Raw genomic sequence first — 20,392 nt, 5'->3', positions numbered from 1 at the left:
GTTTTTTTTTATGGAGTTCATGCTGTCATCGTCCACTATGCTGGCCTGTCTTGCTGCATTACCTGCTCTCATTGCATGTGGCGCAAGATTTTCAATGTTCTACATTTGACAATTTCATTCACAAAATTTGATGTGAGGAGTAGAATTTTTATATTACAAGGCGCACTAAAGATATAAGTTAAATTAGGCAATATTATTTATTTCTTTACTTTTTGTACTTTCCACGCCCTAAGGCGTTACAGAAAGAAGTGGAACGAAATAGAGAACTTGTAGAGACGCTTGGTAACAATGCCACAAAACTCGGAAAGGCATAAACGGTGCTATAACGAGATCGGGGTGGGAACGCTGCCAGCAGTGGTTTAAGCAGACGTCATGAATTTCGACTACCATTAGTACGGACCAACATAAGATCTTTTTTGTTCATGGGCTACACTGCCTTGTGAATGAACGAAATGCCTTACTCAGAAAGTTTAAGAACTATTCTGGCGCCAAAACTGCCCAAATACACGAGAAATATTAGGTTGACGGCGCTGCACTTATGTCAGCATCACTAAGGGCCCGACTAATATTTTCGAAACAAAATGCGTTTTTAGTCTACATTTCTCCAATTATTGACATCTTTTAGCAGAACCATTGATAACAATTTTGAACGGATATTTTATCATTCTTAACTGCGTTAAAGCAGCTCACAAGACAGAATCTATAATACCTATGACAGCTCGTTTCCCGCCGCTCCATAAGTCTAAATGCGCCCACGTGTTCGGCCTAGTGTTTAACATTGCGGGTGATGTGATTCACCGCGTGGCAAACACACGATGTCCGCAATCTGAAAAAAAATGAAGCTTCGAAAGTTTGCATACAGTTCACCAGCGTCGTATCCCTAATAAAAGCTCGCAGTTTCTCCCGAAAGGTGAAGCATCGATTGTGATAGCACATTAGTGGACAGTAGCTTTATCGGCCGCATAAGCTTCTAAACAAAATTAACAAGCATGATGTCAAGAGCGCACAAGCAAACATGAACGTATCTCAGTCGATAACTGCGAAAGCTCACTGTCAAAGCGCTGGATCTAGGAAGCATGGTAGAAGCCCAACTCCCATAACCTATTCAACTCTTCATCAAGAACAATATCAAGAACAAGACACCAACTCCACGTAAATAACAAAATGATATTGCCATTGCAAGCATTTCAGCCGTGTAATCATCTGAGATTATTCTGATCAGTTTCTTTCACACGCTTTCTTTTATCAGAACATGCAGCCACGAAGCCACCATGACGAACCTTACAAGCAACGTTACCACGAAGATGCATTTAGATGAGCTGTGGGACCACTACCGGATATACCACTATGGTCAAGTGGGTGGAACTATCACATTCAGAAATTTCGTTGCTTCCGTTGCTGTGAGGTTAGCAGCGAAGGGATTGCAGGTGAGTGTCGTAATCTGCTACAAATCCGGCTATACTTTTAGTCGCACAAAGTTACTTAGAAACCCTCGCCAAAGGCGTCCATGGATTGTACGCTAGACGGTATCGGAACTCCCTCTTTCACTACACAACCTGTGCAAAATGCAACGGTTTTTTTCCACGATAAGAAACAAGGTGTAGGTAGGCAGCCGCTTCAAAAAAGAAAATGCAAGATATCTGTGGCTACACATTGCCTGTTCTAAAGTATCGATGGTAAAACCCAAGATCAAACATTACATTGAATTGTTCACAGCAAACTATCCCTTAGATGCTGCGAAAACAGAATTTACAGTGGAAATGATATAATGTCATTGCCTCAGTTATGACGCTCTATTATGCCGCTCTTGTACAGTTCAGAAACAGCGAATAGATTTTAAGGATATATATAGATATATATATATATATATATATATATATATATATATATATATATATATATATGTATATATATATATATATATATATATATATGTATATATATATATATATATATATATATATATATATATATATATATATATATATATACGTGCGTTTGCTTGCTTTTCAACGGCTAAAAATGTTAAGCATCGCTTGGGGGGGGGGTGCCAGCATATATCGGAAGTTTCTCGAATGTTATCGCGGGTTTTATCCGTGGTCTGGTTGTCCCTGAGCCTTGCATAATCTGACTGCTGTAGAACTTTCCGGAAGATACGCGGGCGTAAGCGATCATTCTGGAACTCACGATGACTCGTGTATAACAGCCGACGCTCTCGCTCCGCTGGTCAGATTTTCCATGGTCATCGACTGTGTTCGCCAATATCGTTGTTTGAGTATAGCCTATTTTTGAGGGCGCAGCTTCACCTAATAAAACGTTAGTTTCGTCACTGACAGCTTTGCTCCTTTCTTCACGGTCACTATTACGTGACGTCTGGCGGAGGTTCTAGTGCGTTTGTGTACCGAACGCCCCCTCACAGCAGTGATGCAAGCGCGAACCACGAAGACAGCACGAACGTCGCGAAGGACTAGCGAGGAACGTTTAGAACGACAGAAAGCGGAGCTAGTTGGTGGGGATTCGCTATGCAACTACTAGTTGCATAATGGATAATGGGTCCTTTAAGCCTGCGACTAGCGAGCTAGCCGCAGGCTCCAAGGTCTGCCGCTGAAGTACGTACATTTGCCTGAGATGACCAGGAAGATCGTTACCAAGACAATGACCACAACGGCAGGAATCGCGCTAAAAGAACCGAGGGAGCCACCTACCTCCTCTGGGGCCTCATCGAAGGATCGGGAAACCTGGCTCGAGTCTTTCGAGAAGATCTCAGTGTTCAACAACAGGAGCTTTGAGGTTAAGCTGCGTCACGTGTTCTTCTCATGGGAAGACGCCACCAGGACCATTGAGGAGCCACCTTAACGACGTGGGACCTATTCCCAAGCGGCTTCCTGCCGACATTTACAAGCGTCCTGGGCAAAGAGCGAGCCCAAGCTCTACTAGGATAGCCAGTACAGCTGCCTAGAAAGATCGTCCAAGTCTTCACGGAGGAGATAGCCCGTCTTTTCCAAAACACTCAGACGGAATTGTCGGAGGAGAAAAGAGACCGCTTGCTAATGCGGGGCGTCAAGCAAAGGCTTTTCGCCGGACTTGTCCTCGACCCGTCGAAGACCGTAGCTGAGTTTGCGACACGAGCATCGGCAATTGAGAAAACTCTGGAAATGCGCACAAGGCAATCTGACCTCCATGTGCTCACACCGCAGTGCGCCATCCAAGTACTCGGTTCCGACGACCTCCAAGAGACCATCAGGGCCAGTGTTCGCAAAGAACAGCTGAATATCTTGCCTTCGTCGAAAACCCAGGTAGCCTCAGTCTCTGACAGGGTCAAGGAGCAACTACACTACGCACTGGCAGGTTCCTCAGGCGCAGCCCCACTCACCGCAGCCCCAGCCAGAAGCGATGACTTACACCGTCGTCTACGGCCGCCGCTGCCAGCACACCCGACCGTAGTCCAGCGTAGCGTTCCAAGAAAGACCGATGCTTGGCGCTCCCCCGGCCATCGTCCGCTGTGCTATTACTGTGGAGAGGTGGGCCAAGTCTGCCGCCGGTCCCCTCACAGCAAAATGGGACAATGAGGGTTCCTCGGCAATGCTCTGCGCCAGCAGCAAGGTGAACGTCCTCGCAATATCACCAACTACCTCGCCTCATTTAGGTGGAACCCTCGACGACCATCGCGTTCACCGTAACGAGGTCGCTAGCTGTCACCGCCGCGCCGACCATGTAATGGACCAGCACGGGGCCTCTCCGTCAGCCCATATCCATAAAACCAAAAGCCGCAACCGATCCAGAAGTGATTGCTGTTAGTCGAACTGACGAACATCATCCGCCACCAACGAAGACGCTGAAAACACTATCTCCCCCACGTAACGACACGCCGTCATCGCGACGACGTATGGAAGCAATGAATGCACTGACCAACTGCTTGACATTGCGCCCTACCACCCACACGTCAACACCATACAGCCGGGATCCTACGCCAAGACCTAGTTGCGATGCAAGAGAAAGAACCGCCAATTTCGACGTGCTTGTCGATGGCCACGCACTCCCCGCCTTAGGGGACACAGGACCCGGCCACTCAGTGATGCATCGATCCATTGCCGCCTTACCGCCTAGTTGAAATAAGTACAGACTGCATGGGAAGGCGCTCAAATCCGGAGAGCTGGAGGACACCTAATAATGCGGACTGGAATGTGCACGGCAAGAATTATCGTTCATGACTGGACCTACCCTGCCACCTGGGTCATCTTTCAACAGTGATCAAGAGACGTCATTCTCGGCATGGACTTCCTGAACCCACACGGCGCAATCACCGACCTGAAGTCAAAGTCGATAACGGTAACGGAAGATTAAGCAGTGACGACAGAGAGCGCTCGTAGGCACCATGCCTTGACGGCGCTTGAGGACCAAGACAACATCACATCTCGCGCCAGCATTGTCATTTCTATCGGCAGCGAAACACCCGCAGATGTAGAAGGCGTCATCGAGGGCGACCACCTTCTACAGCTCGACCATAAAATTTCAATCGCAAGAGGGGTCTCTCGACAGCACGGAGGGAAAGCGAAAATGATGCTGACCAACTTCAGACAGGAGTTCAAGCACATCAACAAGGGCACGATGATCCCATACAACGAGGAAATTGTGGAAGTCGGCAATGCGTTTTTCCTCTCTGATTATGCCGCATCTTCCCAACGACCATAGTTCCAGAACCAGACTTCGACATAAATCCATGTCGCCCCTTGAGTAAGCAGCAGCTCAGTAGTCTTCTCTGGCGATACAAAGACTCCTTTTGGACGTCATGGAGGATTCGACATTTACCAGTTGCAAAGCATCGCATATTAACCGAACAGTGCGCTCGACCACTCTGTCAGAGCCCTTACCGAGTTTCGATGCGAGAACGTGAACCAATAAGGCAACAAGTAAGCGAAATGCTGGGCGTCGACATCGTACAGCCGTCGAAAAGCTCGTGGGCATCTCTTGTAGTCTTGGATAAGAAAAAGAAAGGAAGCCGACATTCCCTGAGTTCTGCGCACCTTGAAGGCGCAGCGTCTCCAGAATTACGCGTGAGAAAGGAGCCCGGCTGCGGGCACTCAATGAGCGTGACGCGTCTCGGCGTTAACAAAACGTTGAGTCACTACATTGGTTGAATGAAATCGCATTAACGCTGACATTCATCTTGAGGTGGTTTCGGCCAGAAAATGGTCAGTTCTATCAAAACAATTTTATTAAAGTGTGGGTCTTCGCACGTCTTTGCATTACGCGGGCGGTACTCTTACCGACTGAGCTACCCAGCGCCGTTTTCTCACCGACTTTCTGGGGTATTTACGTTTTACTGCTAGAACTAATCCTGTGAGTGTTAGCCAGCGTCACCATTCGCAAACCGTGGCGGGAGGTGTGGAACATCCTTTCTACCGCAGGCGTCACGGGTGCGCGACCTTTTCGGATGAAGGCCACTCGTCAATAAATCGACTGATTTTATCAGTGAGGGTCATAACGAGGGTATCCAATCCGGCGATCTTGATGCCTTCAGATAGCATATGTGGCTTTATTGGCCAATTTCCTGCACCCAAAAAGATCACTTACTAGTGACGTCTGCAACAGAATAAATGTTCCACATCCGCCACCAAGGCACGTGAATGGTGGCAGTGGCTAGAACTCCCAGGGTTAGACGTAATAGTTCTTTGAAAACCCGAAAGGGGGATATAAGTAATTAGTAAAGGGAAAGTGAGACATCCATGCAAACGTAGTTAATTACATCAAAAGCCTTTGTAGCACTTTGCGACGTTTAGGTGGGCGTCTCATTTTCCGTTTATGTATTACTCCCAGCGTTAATTCTAGTAGTTAAACTTGGTATCATGCCCCCCCCCCCTCCTGCGGCAACTTGTTTTTCATGCACTTGTTTTCATTACATTATCATTTCTTTAGTTTAGTTAGTAAGTGCAAGTGATTTCCCCTAGGTCGTCGTCGGGTATTTGTTTGTTGGCTTCTTATGCTGTGACTAGTGAAAATCGGGTTTCTCCGTTAACCCACTTTCTTCTCTTCCATTTACAGTATAGACATATAGAATACATTTTACAAGTGCAGACGAAAACGATGACCAAGAGTCCGATAACGTAAAAGTATGCCAATCTGCTTTTATTCCAATCTTATGACGTGAAATGTACGCAATCACCATCGAAGCATTAGGCGGTAACCCGCAGCGTAGTTCGAAAAGCCAAATCAAACGCTTAAATTAAAAATTGAATTATGGCGTTTTACGTGCCGAAACAAGGATATGATTTTGGGGCACGTCGTAATGGGAGACGTCGGTGATGTTGACCACCTGGGGTTCTTCAGCGTGCACCACCTATATCTATGTACGCGGCTCTTTTCGCATTTCATCACCATCGAAATGTGGCCGCCGTGGCCGGGTTTGTATTCCGCGACCTCGTGCTTTGTAACCGAAGCGCTCTTCTCATTTATAGCAGGTCACTTTGTGTTTGTTTGTAAATCGACTAGCACTGCCTACATTGAGCGGTTTTTCTTTCTGTCTGGCTGACAAGAGGAGAGCACCATTGTGGGTACATTTGTCTATTTAAATCATGGCTGCGATCTCTTTTTCCTTGCAGATGATCGCCAGGATAATGAATGATAAAAAAGACGCTAAACTACGGCCGAGTTATACTATTCTGCACAATTGGTTGATAAATCCAGGAAACGTTGAATACGTTGGAAAGGCACTGAAGTGAGTACAGCATTTAAAAAAATAGTCCCATTTATAATTTTCGCCACAACCCAAACGCTCTCGCTCCTGCTAAGTTGTGCGGCGCATTTAAATTGGATTATCGAGGCACTGTCGGGTAACTCACTCAGCCGGCTATTCTATAAAGCGTAAACGCATCAGAAAGGCATTTTTAGAAGTCCAAAAATGAATATTATTGCCTTCAACTAGTGGCGTGGTGGCCACGACACATCCGAGGCACCTTAACTGGCCACGTAATGCAAAAACCGAATGTTATCTGTGGGAACTTGAAGACCAATGGGACTGGGATTTCTTTCTTACTACTACCGGTAACAAGACATCTAAATTTCGTTATTGCAAATCTGCAACAATAAAATTAACGTAAAAAACATTGAAGTTTAGATAAATGAAGATTGCGTACACGGAGCAATCACAGTGCATAAGAAAGAAAGGGTTAGGCTGTATCGAAGACACATCCATGGTGTAGCGCGTGAAACATAATAGGAGTGCTTCAGAGGGTGCGTGAGAACTAGAGCACAGAAATGACGTAACGAAATAAAAAAGACCTAGTTTCGACCGAAATACTAAGCAATAATTGTGGTAGCAAATTAGTAGAATGGTTTACGAGGTAACGATAGTGGCTTTATCGGCCGTGTAAGCGAACATGAACACATCTCGCTTGATGAGGTGTGTTTTCGCAGTCAAACGCTGGAGTGACGAAACACGGCAGCAGCAGCGCGAAAACTGACCTTCCCGCTGCCCCGCTTCAACGCGGCCTAAGCAGCGAAAACACAGCGCATATCAGCACTTTGACCCCGTCGCAGATAGCTTTCGAGATAGGACCCGGGCGACTGTACCACACGCAGCAGTGGCCGGTGAAAAACACCGCCCCTCCCCCGTCCCTCCCCTACCCACGTGGTGCCTTGCGCGCGGCGGAAGACGGTGCGCTTCATCCCCACTTTCTTCCCTTGGGCGCGCTAGATTGACTAGCCATCGTTGGCTAAACCTCGCATGTTTTCACTCGCATATAAAGCATACGGCGCCCAGGGACCGTGTTATCGCCCTTGGACTTTATGGGCAACATTACGGCGACGGCAACGGTAGGAATCCGTCTGGAGTGTCCATTTAAATGAGAAAAAAGGCGCAGTTTTGCCTGACAGGCGAAAGATCAACTGCGATAGCTAATTAGTAGAGAGCTATACCCAGTACGGATAGTAGTTATGTTTAAACTTTAAACACTCCTTTACTAAGTAAATGAACAAGCAAGAGCTCACGGGAGCACAATCAAACATGAACCCGTATCATTCGCTGACCGCTGAAACTCGCTATGAAAACGCTGGAGGGAGTTAGCATGGCAGAATTGAACGAACAGGCCTTCGTGCTCCCTCTCTCTTAAACTTGAACTAAACGGCGAGAGCACAGTGCACACGAAGCTATTGACCCTCGGTGAATGCAGACGCCTAAAGTCTGTCACCGTTGCACATCGCTCTCAAGATAGGACTGGCGCAGTACGCACTGCCACGCGTGGCTGCGCCATACGCAGCAGCCACCATATTAGGACGCCCCTACCTATCCTCATCCCGGTGCCTGGCGTGAGACTGAAGACGGCGCGCTTCTTCGCCGCTTTTCCTCCCTTGCGCATGCGAAATGGAGGCGCTACAGTCGACTCCCCCTAGCAATTTCACGGGCACATATCGCATTCGCAACGCAGGGACGATGTTATCGCTCTTGCAGTTTATGCAGAACATAACAACGACGCGGACGGTATTAATGTGCCTGGAGTTTCTTACGATTGCTTTCGCTATAAAATGATACATTTTTCAAATTTGGAAGCTTGCATGCTTAGCCTAAGTTACAAGTAAGGTGAGTCTTACGTCTTACGGTCTAATTTTTCAATCATGCTCACGCCCTATTCGTATAGGACCCATTTGTTTTGCATAGGGCGTTTTAAAAAATGAAATTATGGGGTTTTACGTGCCAAAACCATTTTCTGATTACGAGGCACGCCGTAGTGTAGGACTCCGGAAATTTCGACCACCTGGAGTTATTTAACGTGCACCTAAATCTAAATACACGGGTGTTTTCGCATTTCGCCCCCATCGGAATGCGGCCGCCGTGGCCGGGATACGATCCCGCGACCTGCATAGCCACTGTGCAACGACGGCGGGATATAGGGCGTTTTGCACTAGTGTAGAAATACGACCCCTATATTTGTGGCACCCGAGTCTTTCCTGCGCCGTTCGAGCAGCCAGCATCGTAGATGCTTGGGGCTCACGCGATTGCTTTCCCTATAAATATGGACCCATTTCACCGTGGTCAGAGGAATTGTAAACCTCCCTCTTGCTGCCTGAATGCAGTGACTAGCAACGGGGGGGCCGGGGGGCCCTGTGCCCCGGGTGCAAGGGGCAAGTGGGGGGGGGGTGGTCTTATACGTCTTAAGACACCCGGAAATTTTTAATATCCTCACCTTCCTCGACTACACCTGGGAAGGGGGGGGGGAGGTGACAGAAGACCTATGTGCCCCGAGTGCCAGACGACCTAGCTACGCCACTGCCTGAATGTCCTGGTGCTATTCGAATATCCTCGAATATGCAGCAGTGCCATAGTCCAGCAACGCGCGCACACATATCTGGGAAATGTGTGTGCAAATGCCTGCCGAACTTTTCGCACTTGTAGGCCATGTAATTGTACCAGGCCTGAACTTATTACGCTTACTGAGATCAAGTGAGCTATCAAAAGTGTCATCATCCCAGCTCTGATCTATCGACGTACTGCCGAGCGATACATCTCTTACAGGACCCAAGCGGCTGATATTTGTTGCGAGTGCGTCGTGCCAGGCGCAACAACGGCGTCAGCTGTGCATGCGGCACATGCTGTTAGGAATGGCCGTACGGGGTGGCAACGTGCCAACTTTCAGCCCGCTGCACATGTTCCAATGCAACCAGATGGGGCGCACTTCAGAGAACTGCGAATAACTGGCAGCCACGTGGCGCGCGGTCAGCTCAGGTATGTGGTACTCGGCCGCGCCACCCGGGACAAAGCAGAGTTATATGAGGCCCTGTGACATCGGCTCCGGACCTTTACACCTGTGTGTGTGTGCAACACGAGTATGTGAGCCCGCCTCCTCCAAAAGGGCGGGTCATCTTCGGTGACGTCAAACGGGGACGTCGAACGATGACTGGACGAACGTATCCGTTCGCTTGGAATCCATGGGGGACCAAGTGCTTATAAGCAGCATTTGCCGGCTGCTAGAGTGTGCTCGTCGTCGGGAGCTGAGTGCTTGTTGTCATGCAAGAAATGTACTAGTGAGCTGTGTGCTCGTAAGCTGTTTGCTGTATGTTAGTCTTGCGGGCTCCATATGGGAGTCACGCTAGACTGTCGATGTATGTCTTATTCAAAATGTTAATATGCAAATAAATCCTTTTCACCGAGTTCCTCTCTACGACCTTCAGCTCCTTCAAATGGTGGGAGCGGCGAGGTCGCCCGACGACTCCTACATCTGGTTGACAGTGGTAGGATCGTCCGAAAACTCTAATAATGCATGTTCGCCTAATGGCTTCTTTTCTCTAAACAACCATTGCATTGTAAGGTGCGTAAACAGCACGGTTGCAAAGAACTACGGGATATTATCCCTATTGCAGAACCCAGCGTCTTCCAGTGCCTTTCAATGTGAAACCAACGTTCTTTTTTTTTACACTGGGCCGCATAGACGACGCAGGCGCTCGCTAGGAGTCACTGGGAGACCGGCGAGATGGCTGGATAAGAGCTGGGTCACACTGGACGAGATGCCTGATTCGCTGCTATGACGCTGGGGCTCACGGGTCTGTGCTGTACACGCACCGGTTCTCGCTGGATTTCGCTGGCTCGTTCTCAAAACTGCGCTGGTTGCGTTTGTGCCGAATTGGTTGCAATACGCCAGGGCCATGGGCACTGTTCAATTTTAAATACTAGATACAACACCATCGACAAATACTAGTCTCCTGCCCTAAATAACACTACATTTCGGAGTCTTAAAGGCATGTTACCACATAGAATGAAGGCGCATGAGCTGCACCGTTTATGCATGCATATGTGACACTGAAAATCATTTTTTCCCGTTTCTCTTTGGACTGTGTATAGCCTTATAGCCTTATAGCCTTTGACTGTGATAGCCTTAGTATTGAACGAAGTTATGCAAACGAAAATAGAGCCTCATCTTTTAGCAGTTTGTACGCGACCAATGACTGCGAGCTCTGGCCTTTGTAGCAGTGTTGCGGAGTCGACGCGAAACCCAGATGTCCTCCAGACGCCTTGGAACGGAACGCAGGAAGACTGCCGCTTATCGTATTATCGCACTGATTACAAAGGAGGTTCGTGTGCTTTCACTTTCCATAGTCTACTAAGAAATAATAGTTGGTGTGCTCTGATGCTCAAGAACATAAGTTCTAGTATTCACCAGGTACCCGCGCCGAGACTGTTCCCTTCTACCAAACGTTCTGCGCCCCTCTGCCCTCAGTATTCAACAACTCTAATAAGGATAAATCACTCCATATATCAGGTTTCCCGGAGCAGCCAACGACGCTGAAACAGCTATTGTCTAGACGAACATGTGACACAGGAAGTCATTTGATCGAACCAATTTTTTTAAGCACTGCAACATTCAAACACAATGCTTTCCGGAGCCAGTACGGACTGTAATTTTCATCAAGGCGGTACCATTTTCCTGCCCTATCGTTTTGTAAAAGCGCTAGAAGAGCATTTATGTGACTGATTGAGCGTTGTATATATATATATATATATATATATATATATATATATATATATATATATATATATACGACAAACTTGGTGACATTCAAGTTGCGCGCCCTTTGCACTGGGCACTGTGCACGCCGTACAGTGGCGTTGTTCAGCAACAACAGGCAGCGATATTCGTGGCACGGGCACCCAGTTGGACCCGGCTCGCATGCGCCACGCGCACGAGGTGTCACGCGAGGAGAAGAGGAAGGCGGTTCGAGCCCAGCTTGAGAACACGACTGCCGCGGATTTCTGCACGATCTCAGTGACTTTTACTAGTGGGCACAAGTTCGCCTTTAATAAATATCCTTGTTTTACTAACATCGTTACATTTCTGGTGGAGGTGCGGGGTATGAGTCGAAGCCCCCCGAACGGAAGTCAGCGTAGCCCCGACAACCCGCGAATCCATCCCGTGGAACTGACACCTGTACACCAGCGGACCAGCCGCCGTCTTCGTGGTGACTCGCCCGAATTTGGCCCTCTTCGCTTCTTGCCAAGAGAAACTCCCACAACGGACGCCGCCACAATGAATACCCAGGTAACACCGGCACAGCTAGTCGTAAGCCAACCTCGCAAGCCGCCAACATTCCATGGTGACTCGTTCGAAGACGTGGAAGATTGGTTGGAACTGTTCGAGAGAGTGGCGAGCTTTAATGAATGGAATGAAAGACAGAAGCTCCGTAACGTGTATTTCGCGTTGGAAGACTTCGCAAAAACGTGGTATGAAAACCACGAACCCTCTTTGACCTCTTGGGAGGAATTTCGACGACAACTGCTAGCAACGTACGCCAGCACGGATCGTAAAGAAAAGGCGGAAATCGCACTTCAAGCCAGGAACCAGCTCACAAACGAGGACGTGGCGATGTACATCGAGGACATGTCCCGCCTGTTCAAGCGTGCTGATCCCACCATGAGTGAAGATAAGAAGCTGCGCCATCTCATGCGTGGAGTAAAGCAGGAACTCTTCGCAGTTCTCGTCCGCAACCCACCGCGCACGGTCGCCGAGTTCAGATGTGAAACAACGACCATCGAAAAGACGCTGGAACAGCGGGCTCGGCAATACAACCGTGAGGCAAGCTGCGCACCTGTCCATGTCGTCCCTGGAGGCCTGCCAAACGACCTGGAAACCCTACGGGAGCTTGTCCGGTCAGTGATCAGGGAAGAGCTCAACAAGTTGCAGATACCTCAGGCTCCAGCTGCACTATCTATCGTCGACGTTGTCCGGGACGAACTCAGGAACGTCATACGGGTTCCAGAGCGTGAGCCACAGCCGACGCGGCGCACCCCAACGTACGCCGACGTACTCAGGCAACCCGCGGTACACAGTAGTGGAGCAGTTGCGACGACCGTTCCCTACCCATCGACAGTGCACAGTGCACCTCGTCTACTGGAACCACCGGCTGCCTATCAGCCTTTAGCACGTAGTGCACCTCGTTTTGTGGAACAAAGGCCCCGGAAAAGTGACGTCTGGCGTGACCACGAGCGCAGGCCTCTGTGTTTCCACTGCGGAGAAGCGGGTCACCTGTATAGGTTCTGCCCGTACCGTCAAGTTGGGTTAAGGGGTTTTCCCTTAAGCGCACCATGCCCCCGAAACGGTGAACGGCCAGCGGAGATAGAAGAATACTTGTCGACGCGCCAAAGCCCCGTTACTCCTCGCCAACATCAACCACGGGCACCGTCGCCCATGCGCTACCGATCGCCTAGCCCACGCGCGTCTCCAAGATCGCCTAGGCGTCGTTCACCAAGCCCACACCAGGAAAACTGAAACAAGCGACCTGTGGAGGTGAGGCCGCTGATAACCAGAGTTATGAAGATCCTCCAACGCGATTCCAGTGCGGTGACGAGATAATTCCAGTATACAGGTGCAGGAACGAAACGATTACGTCAGATTTGCGGTTGATAATAGACGGATGCGAGCTGAATGCCTTAGTCGACACCGGCGCTGATTATTCAGTAGTAAGCTTCAAGATGGCGAAGCACCTTAAAAAAGTTGTGACGAAGTGGACTGGTCCGCAGATACGCACGGCAGGCGGCCATCTTATTACGCCCCTTGGCCGATGCACCGCAAGACTTACGATAAAAGGCTTCACATACGTTTCTGACTTTATTGTACTGCCAGAATGTTCACGGGAACTTATATTGGGAATGGATTTTCTACAAGCTAACGGCGCCATAATTAACCTACGTAGGTCCAGTGTATCTTTCTCGACAAAACAAGCTATACCTGTGGAAGAATCGGAGGAGCGACGTCTCACTGCACTGCGCGTCGTCGACGATGACGTAACTGTGCCGCCACGCTGCAGTATAATGGTTCTTGTGGAGAATGAAAGATTCTCTGACCGCGAAGGCATAGCAGATGGAAACATAGAGCTCCTTTTCAACAAAGGCATTTGCGTGGCTCGGGGCTTTGTTCAGTTAAGCGATGGCCGTGCAAATGTCGCACTTACAAATTTCGGTAATGAATTCCAACATATCGCACAAGGAACAGCTATTGCCTATTTCCACGAGTTCTGTGAAGCGACCGAATTATGCAGCCTAACTACGTCAACTGCCCTGCCAGGAACCTGCAGTGTCGACAGATCAATTACCGTCAACCCGAGACTCCCTGAAGCCCGAAAGAAACAGATATATGCCCTGATAAAGGATTTTTCTGACTGCTTCTCCACGTCCTCGAAGGTACGGCGCACGTCTGTTACGAAGCACAGAATCATAACAGAGGACGCCACAAGACCGGTATGCCAGCACCCATATCGAGTGTCACCAAAAGAAAGGGAGGTCATCAAGAAGCAAGTAGAGGAGATGCTTTCAGATGACGTTATTCAGCCTTCCAGCAGTCCATGGGCGTCTCCGGTAGTGCTGGTTAAGAAAAAAGATAACACGCTTCGATTCTGCGTCGACTACCGTAAACTGAACAGCGTAACCAAGCGGGATGTGTACCCCCTTCCGCGTATCGACGATACGTTAGATCGGCTCCGATGTGCAAAGTTTTTCTCCTCCCTGGATCTCAAGAGTGGATATTGGCAAATAGAGGTGGATGAACGGGACCGTGAAAAGACAGCATTCGTAACCCCTGATGGCCTCTACGAATTTAAAGCACTTCCATTCGGCCTCTGTTCCGCACCCGCAACGTTCCAGCGAATGATGGACTCTGTGCTTGCAGGATTGAAATGGCAGTCATGCTTAGTGTATTTGGATGATGTGGTCGTATTTTCCACCACATTTGACCAACATTTAGAGCGCCTGCGACTAGTGTTAGAAGCTATTCGCGCAGCAGACTTGACAATTAAGCCGGAAAAATGTCAATTCGGCTTCGATGAACTTCGGTTTCTCGGACACGTTATCAGTGCTGAAGGCGTTCGGCCAGATCCCGAAAAGACAGCAGCTGTTGCGAGGTTCCCGACACCCACAGACAAAAAGTCGGTGCGCCGTTTCTTGGGTTTATGCGCATACTACAGAAGATTTGTGGAAAACTTTTCAAACATTGCTGAGCCTCTTACAATACTGACAAGGGAAGATCAACCTTTCATGTGGAAAAGCGAACAACAAGACGCCTTTGACGAGTTAAGGAAACGCCTGCAAGCTTCTCCAATCCTTGCCCATTTTGATGAGACAGCCGACACTGAAGTTCATACCGATGCGAGTAACGTCGGCCTCGGTGCCATACTTGTGCAGCGGAATAACGGCCAGGAGAAAGTAATTGCTTATGCCAGCCGTAAGCTCTCGAAAGCAGAGGCTAACTACTCCGCAACCGAGAAAGAGTGCCTTGCAGTCATTTGGGCAATATGTAAATTTCGGCCCTACCTCTATGGTAGACCATTCCGAGCAGTCAGCGATCACCATTCGCTTTGCTGGCTGGCGAACCTCAAGGATCCATCCGGACGACTAGCAAGATGGAGCCTTAGGCTTCAAGAGTATGACATTACTGTCGTATACCGATCCGGGAGGAAACACAGCGATGCCGACTGCTTGTCACGCGCACCCGTCGAGACACCTGTGTCAGAAGAAGAGGATTTCCCATTCCTTGGCATTGTTGACGCGTCACAGATTGCTCAACAACAACGAGATGACCCGGAATTGCTTCCACTTATACAGCGCTTGGAGGGACTCGACGTTCAACTGCCGCGTATTTTCTCTAGGGGCCTATCCTCGTTCTGTCTGCGAGGACGTGTACTCTACAAGAGAAACTTCGAGAACAGCGAGACAAAGTTTTTACTTGTCGTACCCACCTCTATGCGAGAAGAAATTTTGCATGCCTGTCACGATGAGCCGACGTCTGGACACATGGGTGTGAGCCGTACAGTCGCCAGGATTCGTGTGAAATACTACTGGCCCAAGTTATTAGCATCAGTGCAGCACTACGTCAAGACTTGTCGCGAGTGCCAAAGGCGCAAGACCCCATCCGTAAAACCGGCCGGCCTCCTCCAGCCAATAGAGCCACCAAAAGCCCCATTCCAACAAGTCGGTATGGACCTCCTTGGACCCTTCCCAACATCATCTTTAGGCAAAAAGTGGATAGTTGTGGCCACGGACTATCTGACCCGTTACGCAGAAACTGATTCCCTGTACAATGCAACGGCTGTCGAAGTTGCAAAATTCTTTGTCCACAATATCGTGCTCAGGCATGGCGCTCCCACAGTTGTTATTACCGATCGTGGAACGGCCTTTACTGCGGACCTAATGAAATGCTTGTTGCGAATGACACATACTGATCATAGGAAAACTACGGCGTACCACCCTCAGACAAACGGTTTAACTGAACGCCTTAACAGAACACTGACCGACATGCTTTCGATGTATGTCGACGTTGAACATAGGCTGTGGGACGGAATTTTGCCATACATCACCTTCGCATATAATACGGCCGTTCAGGAAACAACACGAGTCACCCCGTTTGAACTTGTATTCGGCCGAGCCGTATCCACAACTTTGGATGCTATGTTGCCGTTAGATGAAGAAACCCATAATTCATCTGACCTGGATGATTTCTTGCAACGAGCCGAGGAGGCACGACAGCTGGCAAGGTACCGAATACGCCGCCAACAACGCATCGACTCCAGCCGGTACAACCAGCGCCGTCGTGAAGCTCATTACCAGCCCGGTGACAAGGTGTGGGTATGGACCCCAGTGCGCCACCGTGGACTGTCTGAAAAGCTTCTATGCAGATACTTCGGCCCTTACGAAATACTTCGTCGTATAAGCGACGTCACTTACGAAGTGAAATCCGCTGGACACGAGAGCCCAAGACGGCGCAACTCCACGGAAGTTGTACATGTTGTCCGCATGAAACCCTACCAGGAGAGGTCATGAACAACAGCAACAACCACAAAAAAAGTGAGCGCCCACAGGAACCCCTACACCCTCTCACGCATCGGGCCGATGCGGTAAGGAGGGGGATAATGCCACGACAAACTTGGTGACATTCAAGTTGCGCGCCCTTTGCACTGGGCACTGTGCACGCCGTACAGTGGCGTTGTTCAGCAACAACAGGCAGCGATATTCGTGGCACGGGCACCCAGTTGGACCCGGCTCGCATGCGCCACGCGCACGAGGTGTCACGCGAGGAGAAGAGGAAGGCGGTTCGAGCCCGGCTTGAGAACACGACTGCCGCGGATTTCTGCACGATCTCAGTGACTTTTACTAGTGGGCACAAGTTCGCCTTTAATAAATATCCTTGTTTTACTAACATCGTTACAATATATATATATATATATATATATATATATATATATATATATATATATATAGCGATAGAGCTGGTAAACCTCAACACTTTATTCCGCAGGTCGCGCACTGAAAGCGGTGCCGCTGGTTATGATGATGAATATATACAGACGCAGACGATGAAGAGGTTATATAATGCTCACACAATTTCCCCCGCACGTGGAAGCAGCCAACCTGGCCGCTGGTTATGGAGCGAAACATCGTATGAAAGGCTGTAAACGCGAACCATGCACAATCTCTGTGGGACGGGAGCGGCCGTCCAAAGGCGGAACAACTGGTGTGACACGATAGTTAACTGGCGAAGTCTGTTCCCGTACAATGTAGGGCCCGATAAAATGGGGCTGAAATTTCTCGCACATTCCAGGAGCGCGAACTGGGGTCCGCAGTAACACTTCGTCTCCAGGGTGGAAGGAAACGATACGGTGAGATGCATCATAGCGAATTTTGCGGTCTTGTTGACTGGCATCAATATTGAGGCGGGCACGTTGGCGACACCGGGCAATGCGCTAAACGAACTTCTCACTCACCGACATGGACGAGGGCATGGGGACACCGAACAAAGGAACCTCGAGGACAGTGATCGGTTGGCGACCATGCACAAGGAAAAAAGACGAGTACCCCGTAGTGCGTTGGACGGCCGTGCTGTATGCGAAAGTGACGAATGGTAGAATGACATCTCAATTGGTGTGATCAGGGTGGATGTACATTGATATCATGTCGGGCAGCGTGAGATGAAAGTACTCTGTGAGACCATTAGTTAGAGGGTGGTAGCTTGAAGTCGTTTTATGGATAATTTTGGACTCACGGAGAACATCGTCGAGAAGTTTAGAGAGAGTTTTGCTATGCAGAGGAGCTCGCCTCCCGATATCATGGGTTCGTGGAATTAAATTTTTTCTATCTTGGCCAATAATGAGCTGGTTTGAAACATATTTGCAGCAGAACGCTCCCTAGAGGACACGTAATAACTTTCAGTGTATAACCAAAATTTGGTATGGGGCCTGGTGAGGGGCCCTATAAGCGGTCACGACGCTGTTGTGCTGTCTCATGCAAGATATGGTATGCCAGGCAGTGGTTGCAAGCAGGTGAGACGGATTGTACGCTTGCCTGCCCAATTATCTCTAAGGGAAGATTGAAGTATGATTTAGGTATCGTGTACAATAGTTGAATGCCTCTGCCTTCATTATATTTGTTATATAAATTTAAACCATATACAAAGTTATTAAAAACATAAGTTGTTCTCTTACCACCTAAAGTATGCTTCAGCGGAATGTCGACTTCATCTATGTGCACATTCTGAAAACATGCTGTACGTGCATGCAGACATGTTCATGCTTAGTTGGACACAGAACATACATTTCAAAGGAGAATGATTTATTTACAATACAACAAAGTGCGAAGCATAGTTTCACTGTAGGTTCTTCACACAGAATGTGGACTGATATAGAAAGCGCTGACATTAAAAAGTAAAAGACAAACTGCAACTGGAAATACAAAAGCAGACAGACAGTGCTCGCGCGCTAGCAGATTTTAAAGTGTGAAACAAGCATGACGCATAAACTTGCATGAACTTCATGCGGTTGTGACAAAGAAAAGTTAGGCCTCTCAATTCATTGCTTTCTCGTTCATCAAAAAAGATTTGTTTAGAACCGAAGTTATGTAAAATAGCAGAGAAGTGAATATGAGGAACAGAACACGCATACGTATGAAACTTAGTGTATAGGTAAGTTATTTGTATGTGGAGCTTAGGCAGCGAAGTACTTTAAGCTAATAAAAAAATACCTATGCCTGACTAGCATGAAAAAAGAAGCAGTGAAACTGCTGCACGAAAATCTACGTATTTGAATTGAAGAACTACTGTCGAAGTCAAGCAACATAATTTTCTTTAGCTGTGGAGCACACACCTATACAAGTCGTAGTGTTAAGGTGAAGGCAAAGTGATGCAAGTGAAGTTTTTTATGTATACATTGTCAGTAAGATAAAAAGAAGCCTTTTCAAATACGTATACAATGTTGACATAATTGCTTCGTCAACAGAAACACGTCAGATATCCTTCGTATATGCTCAGAATGATTTGTCGTGATGAATCCTGGACCAGCAGTCAATCGTCTTACCTGGAAGAAAAAAGAAATTCCACCTAATGTTAGACAATTCCGGAAAATCTTTCACCTGGCGCCTGTTAGGGCTATGTTTTGTTCGATAGTTGTTCAAGGCACATGTAGTAGTGATCTTGCACTAAACAAGTCTCCATGCTAACCGTAAACTTATGAAGCTGTGAGACAACGATGCGAGATTTCTTATGTGACTGCCCTCACTGTGGTGCGGCTAGAAAACCAAACTCGAATACATTTATTTGCACCTTGTTGAGGAAGATAACTATTCTCGAGACTGTGCTCAATAGATTTGCGTTGCCCTGCTCCTTCACATGCAGGTTGTTGCTAGAGTACGCTGCATTGCATTGGCATGGACACATTCCTTTCCTTTTTATCTGAGATATAGACTCTCCTGTTTCCTTTCATTTCCTTATTCCCTTTCCCCAGCACAGAGTAGTTCGCTTGTATTTACGCTCGCTAACGGGCCTACCTTCCTTTCTTCTCCTTTCTCCAAGAGCATGCGTCAGCATTATAAAACTGACCTTATTCGAAAGGCGTGAGGACGACGATGGGCAATCTAGTCAAGGCAGTCTAATCAATCTCGTCAAACGCAACATGGCTGACATGTGCCTGCTGAATGTTTCCATCTCCTGCCCGCATCAAGCTGGAGAGAGTTTTCTTAAGCAGATTGAATTACAAGTAGAGGCAGGAACCTACAACTTGTGCCACTTTTCTTAGCAGAAATAAATTTGAAGAAGTTGTGAGCTCGCCAACTGGCCCAAGAGTCACCTCGCGAAAAAGGCAGCCGTCATATTTTACATACACCGAATGGCACCTAATTTGAAGAAGACTGTGAAGCAAGCTTATGTAAAGGTGGTGTTTTCTACCCGTGCAAGCCTGCAAGGTTCTGCAGAATGGGCAACTCTTTTTTGCAAGGCACCAGCCTATGTTACACAACATGAAAATGAATGCGTAGATTATCAGGCAGGAGTCTTATGAAATTTCTTTGTCATGTAGTAGAAAGTATGTGCGACAAACCGAACAATGCGTGAATGAAAGGCCGAGGCAACATCAAAACAATGTTATAAAAGGG

At 48.1% G+C, this 20,392-nt stretch overlaps 1 protein-coding gene across 1 annotated transcript in view; it reads left to right on the top strand.

Annotated features, from left to right (window-relative positions):
* The window catches only part of LOC135917823 (uncharacterized), a 75,543-nt gene that overhangs the window by 12,240 nt on the left and 42,911 nt on the right, over window positions 1–20,392 (top strand). The window contains exons 3-4 of the mRNA XM_070530496.1: window positions 1,250–1,427; window positions 6,600–6,715. Coding sequence (XP_070386597.1) covers window positions 1,250–1,427; window positions 6,600–6,715 — 294 coding nt within the window. The remainder of the gene's footprint in view (window positions 1–1,249; window positions 1,428–6,599; window positions 6,716–20,392) is intronic.

This window comes from Dermacentor albipictus, unplaced genomic scaffold (assembly GCF_038994185.2).
Source record: "Dermacentor albipictus isolate Rhodes 1998 colony unplaced genomic scaffold, USDA_Dalb.pri_finalv2 scaffold_156, whole genome shotgun sequence".
Lineage (NCBI taxonomy): Eukaryota > Metazoa > Arthropoda > Arachnida > Ixodida > Ixodidae > Dermacentor > Dermacentor albipictus.
Note: the sequence above shows the minus strand (reverse complement) of the source record. Positions and strands in the feature narration are given on the sequence as shown.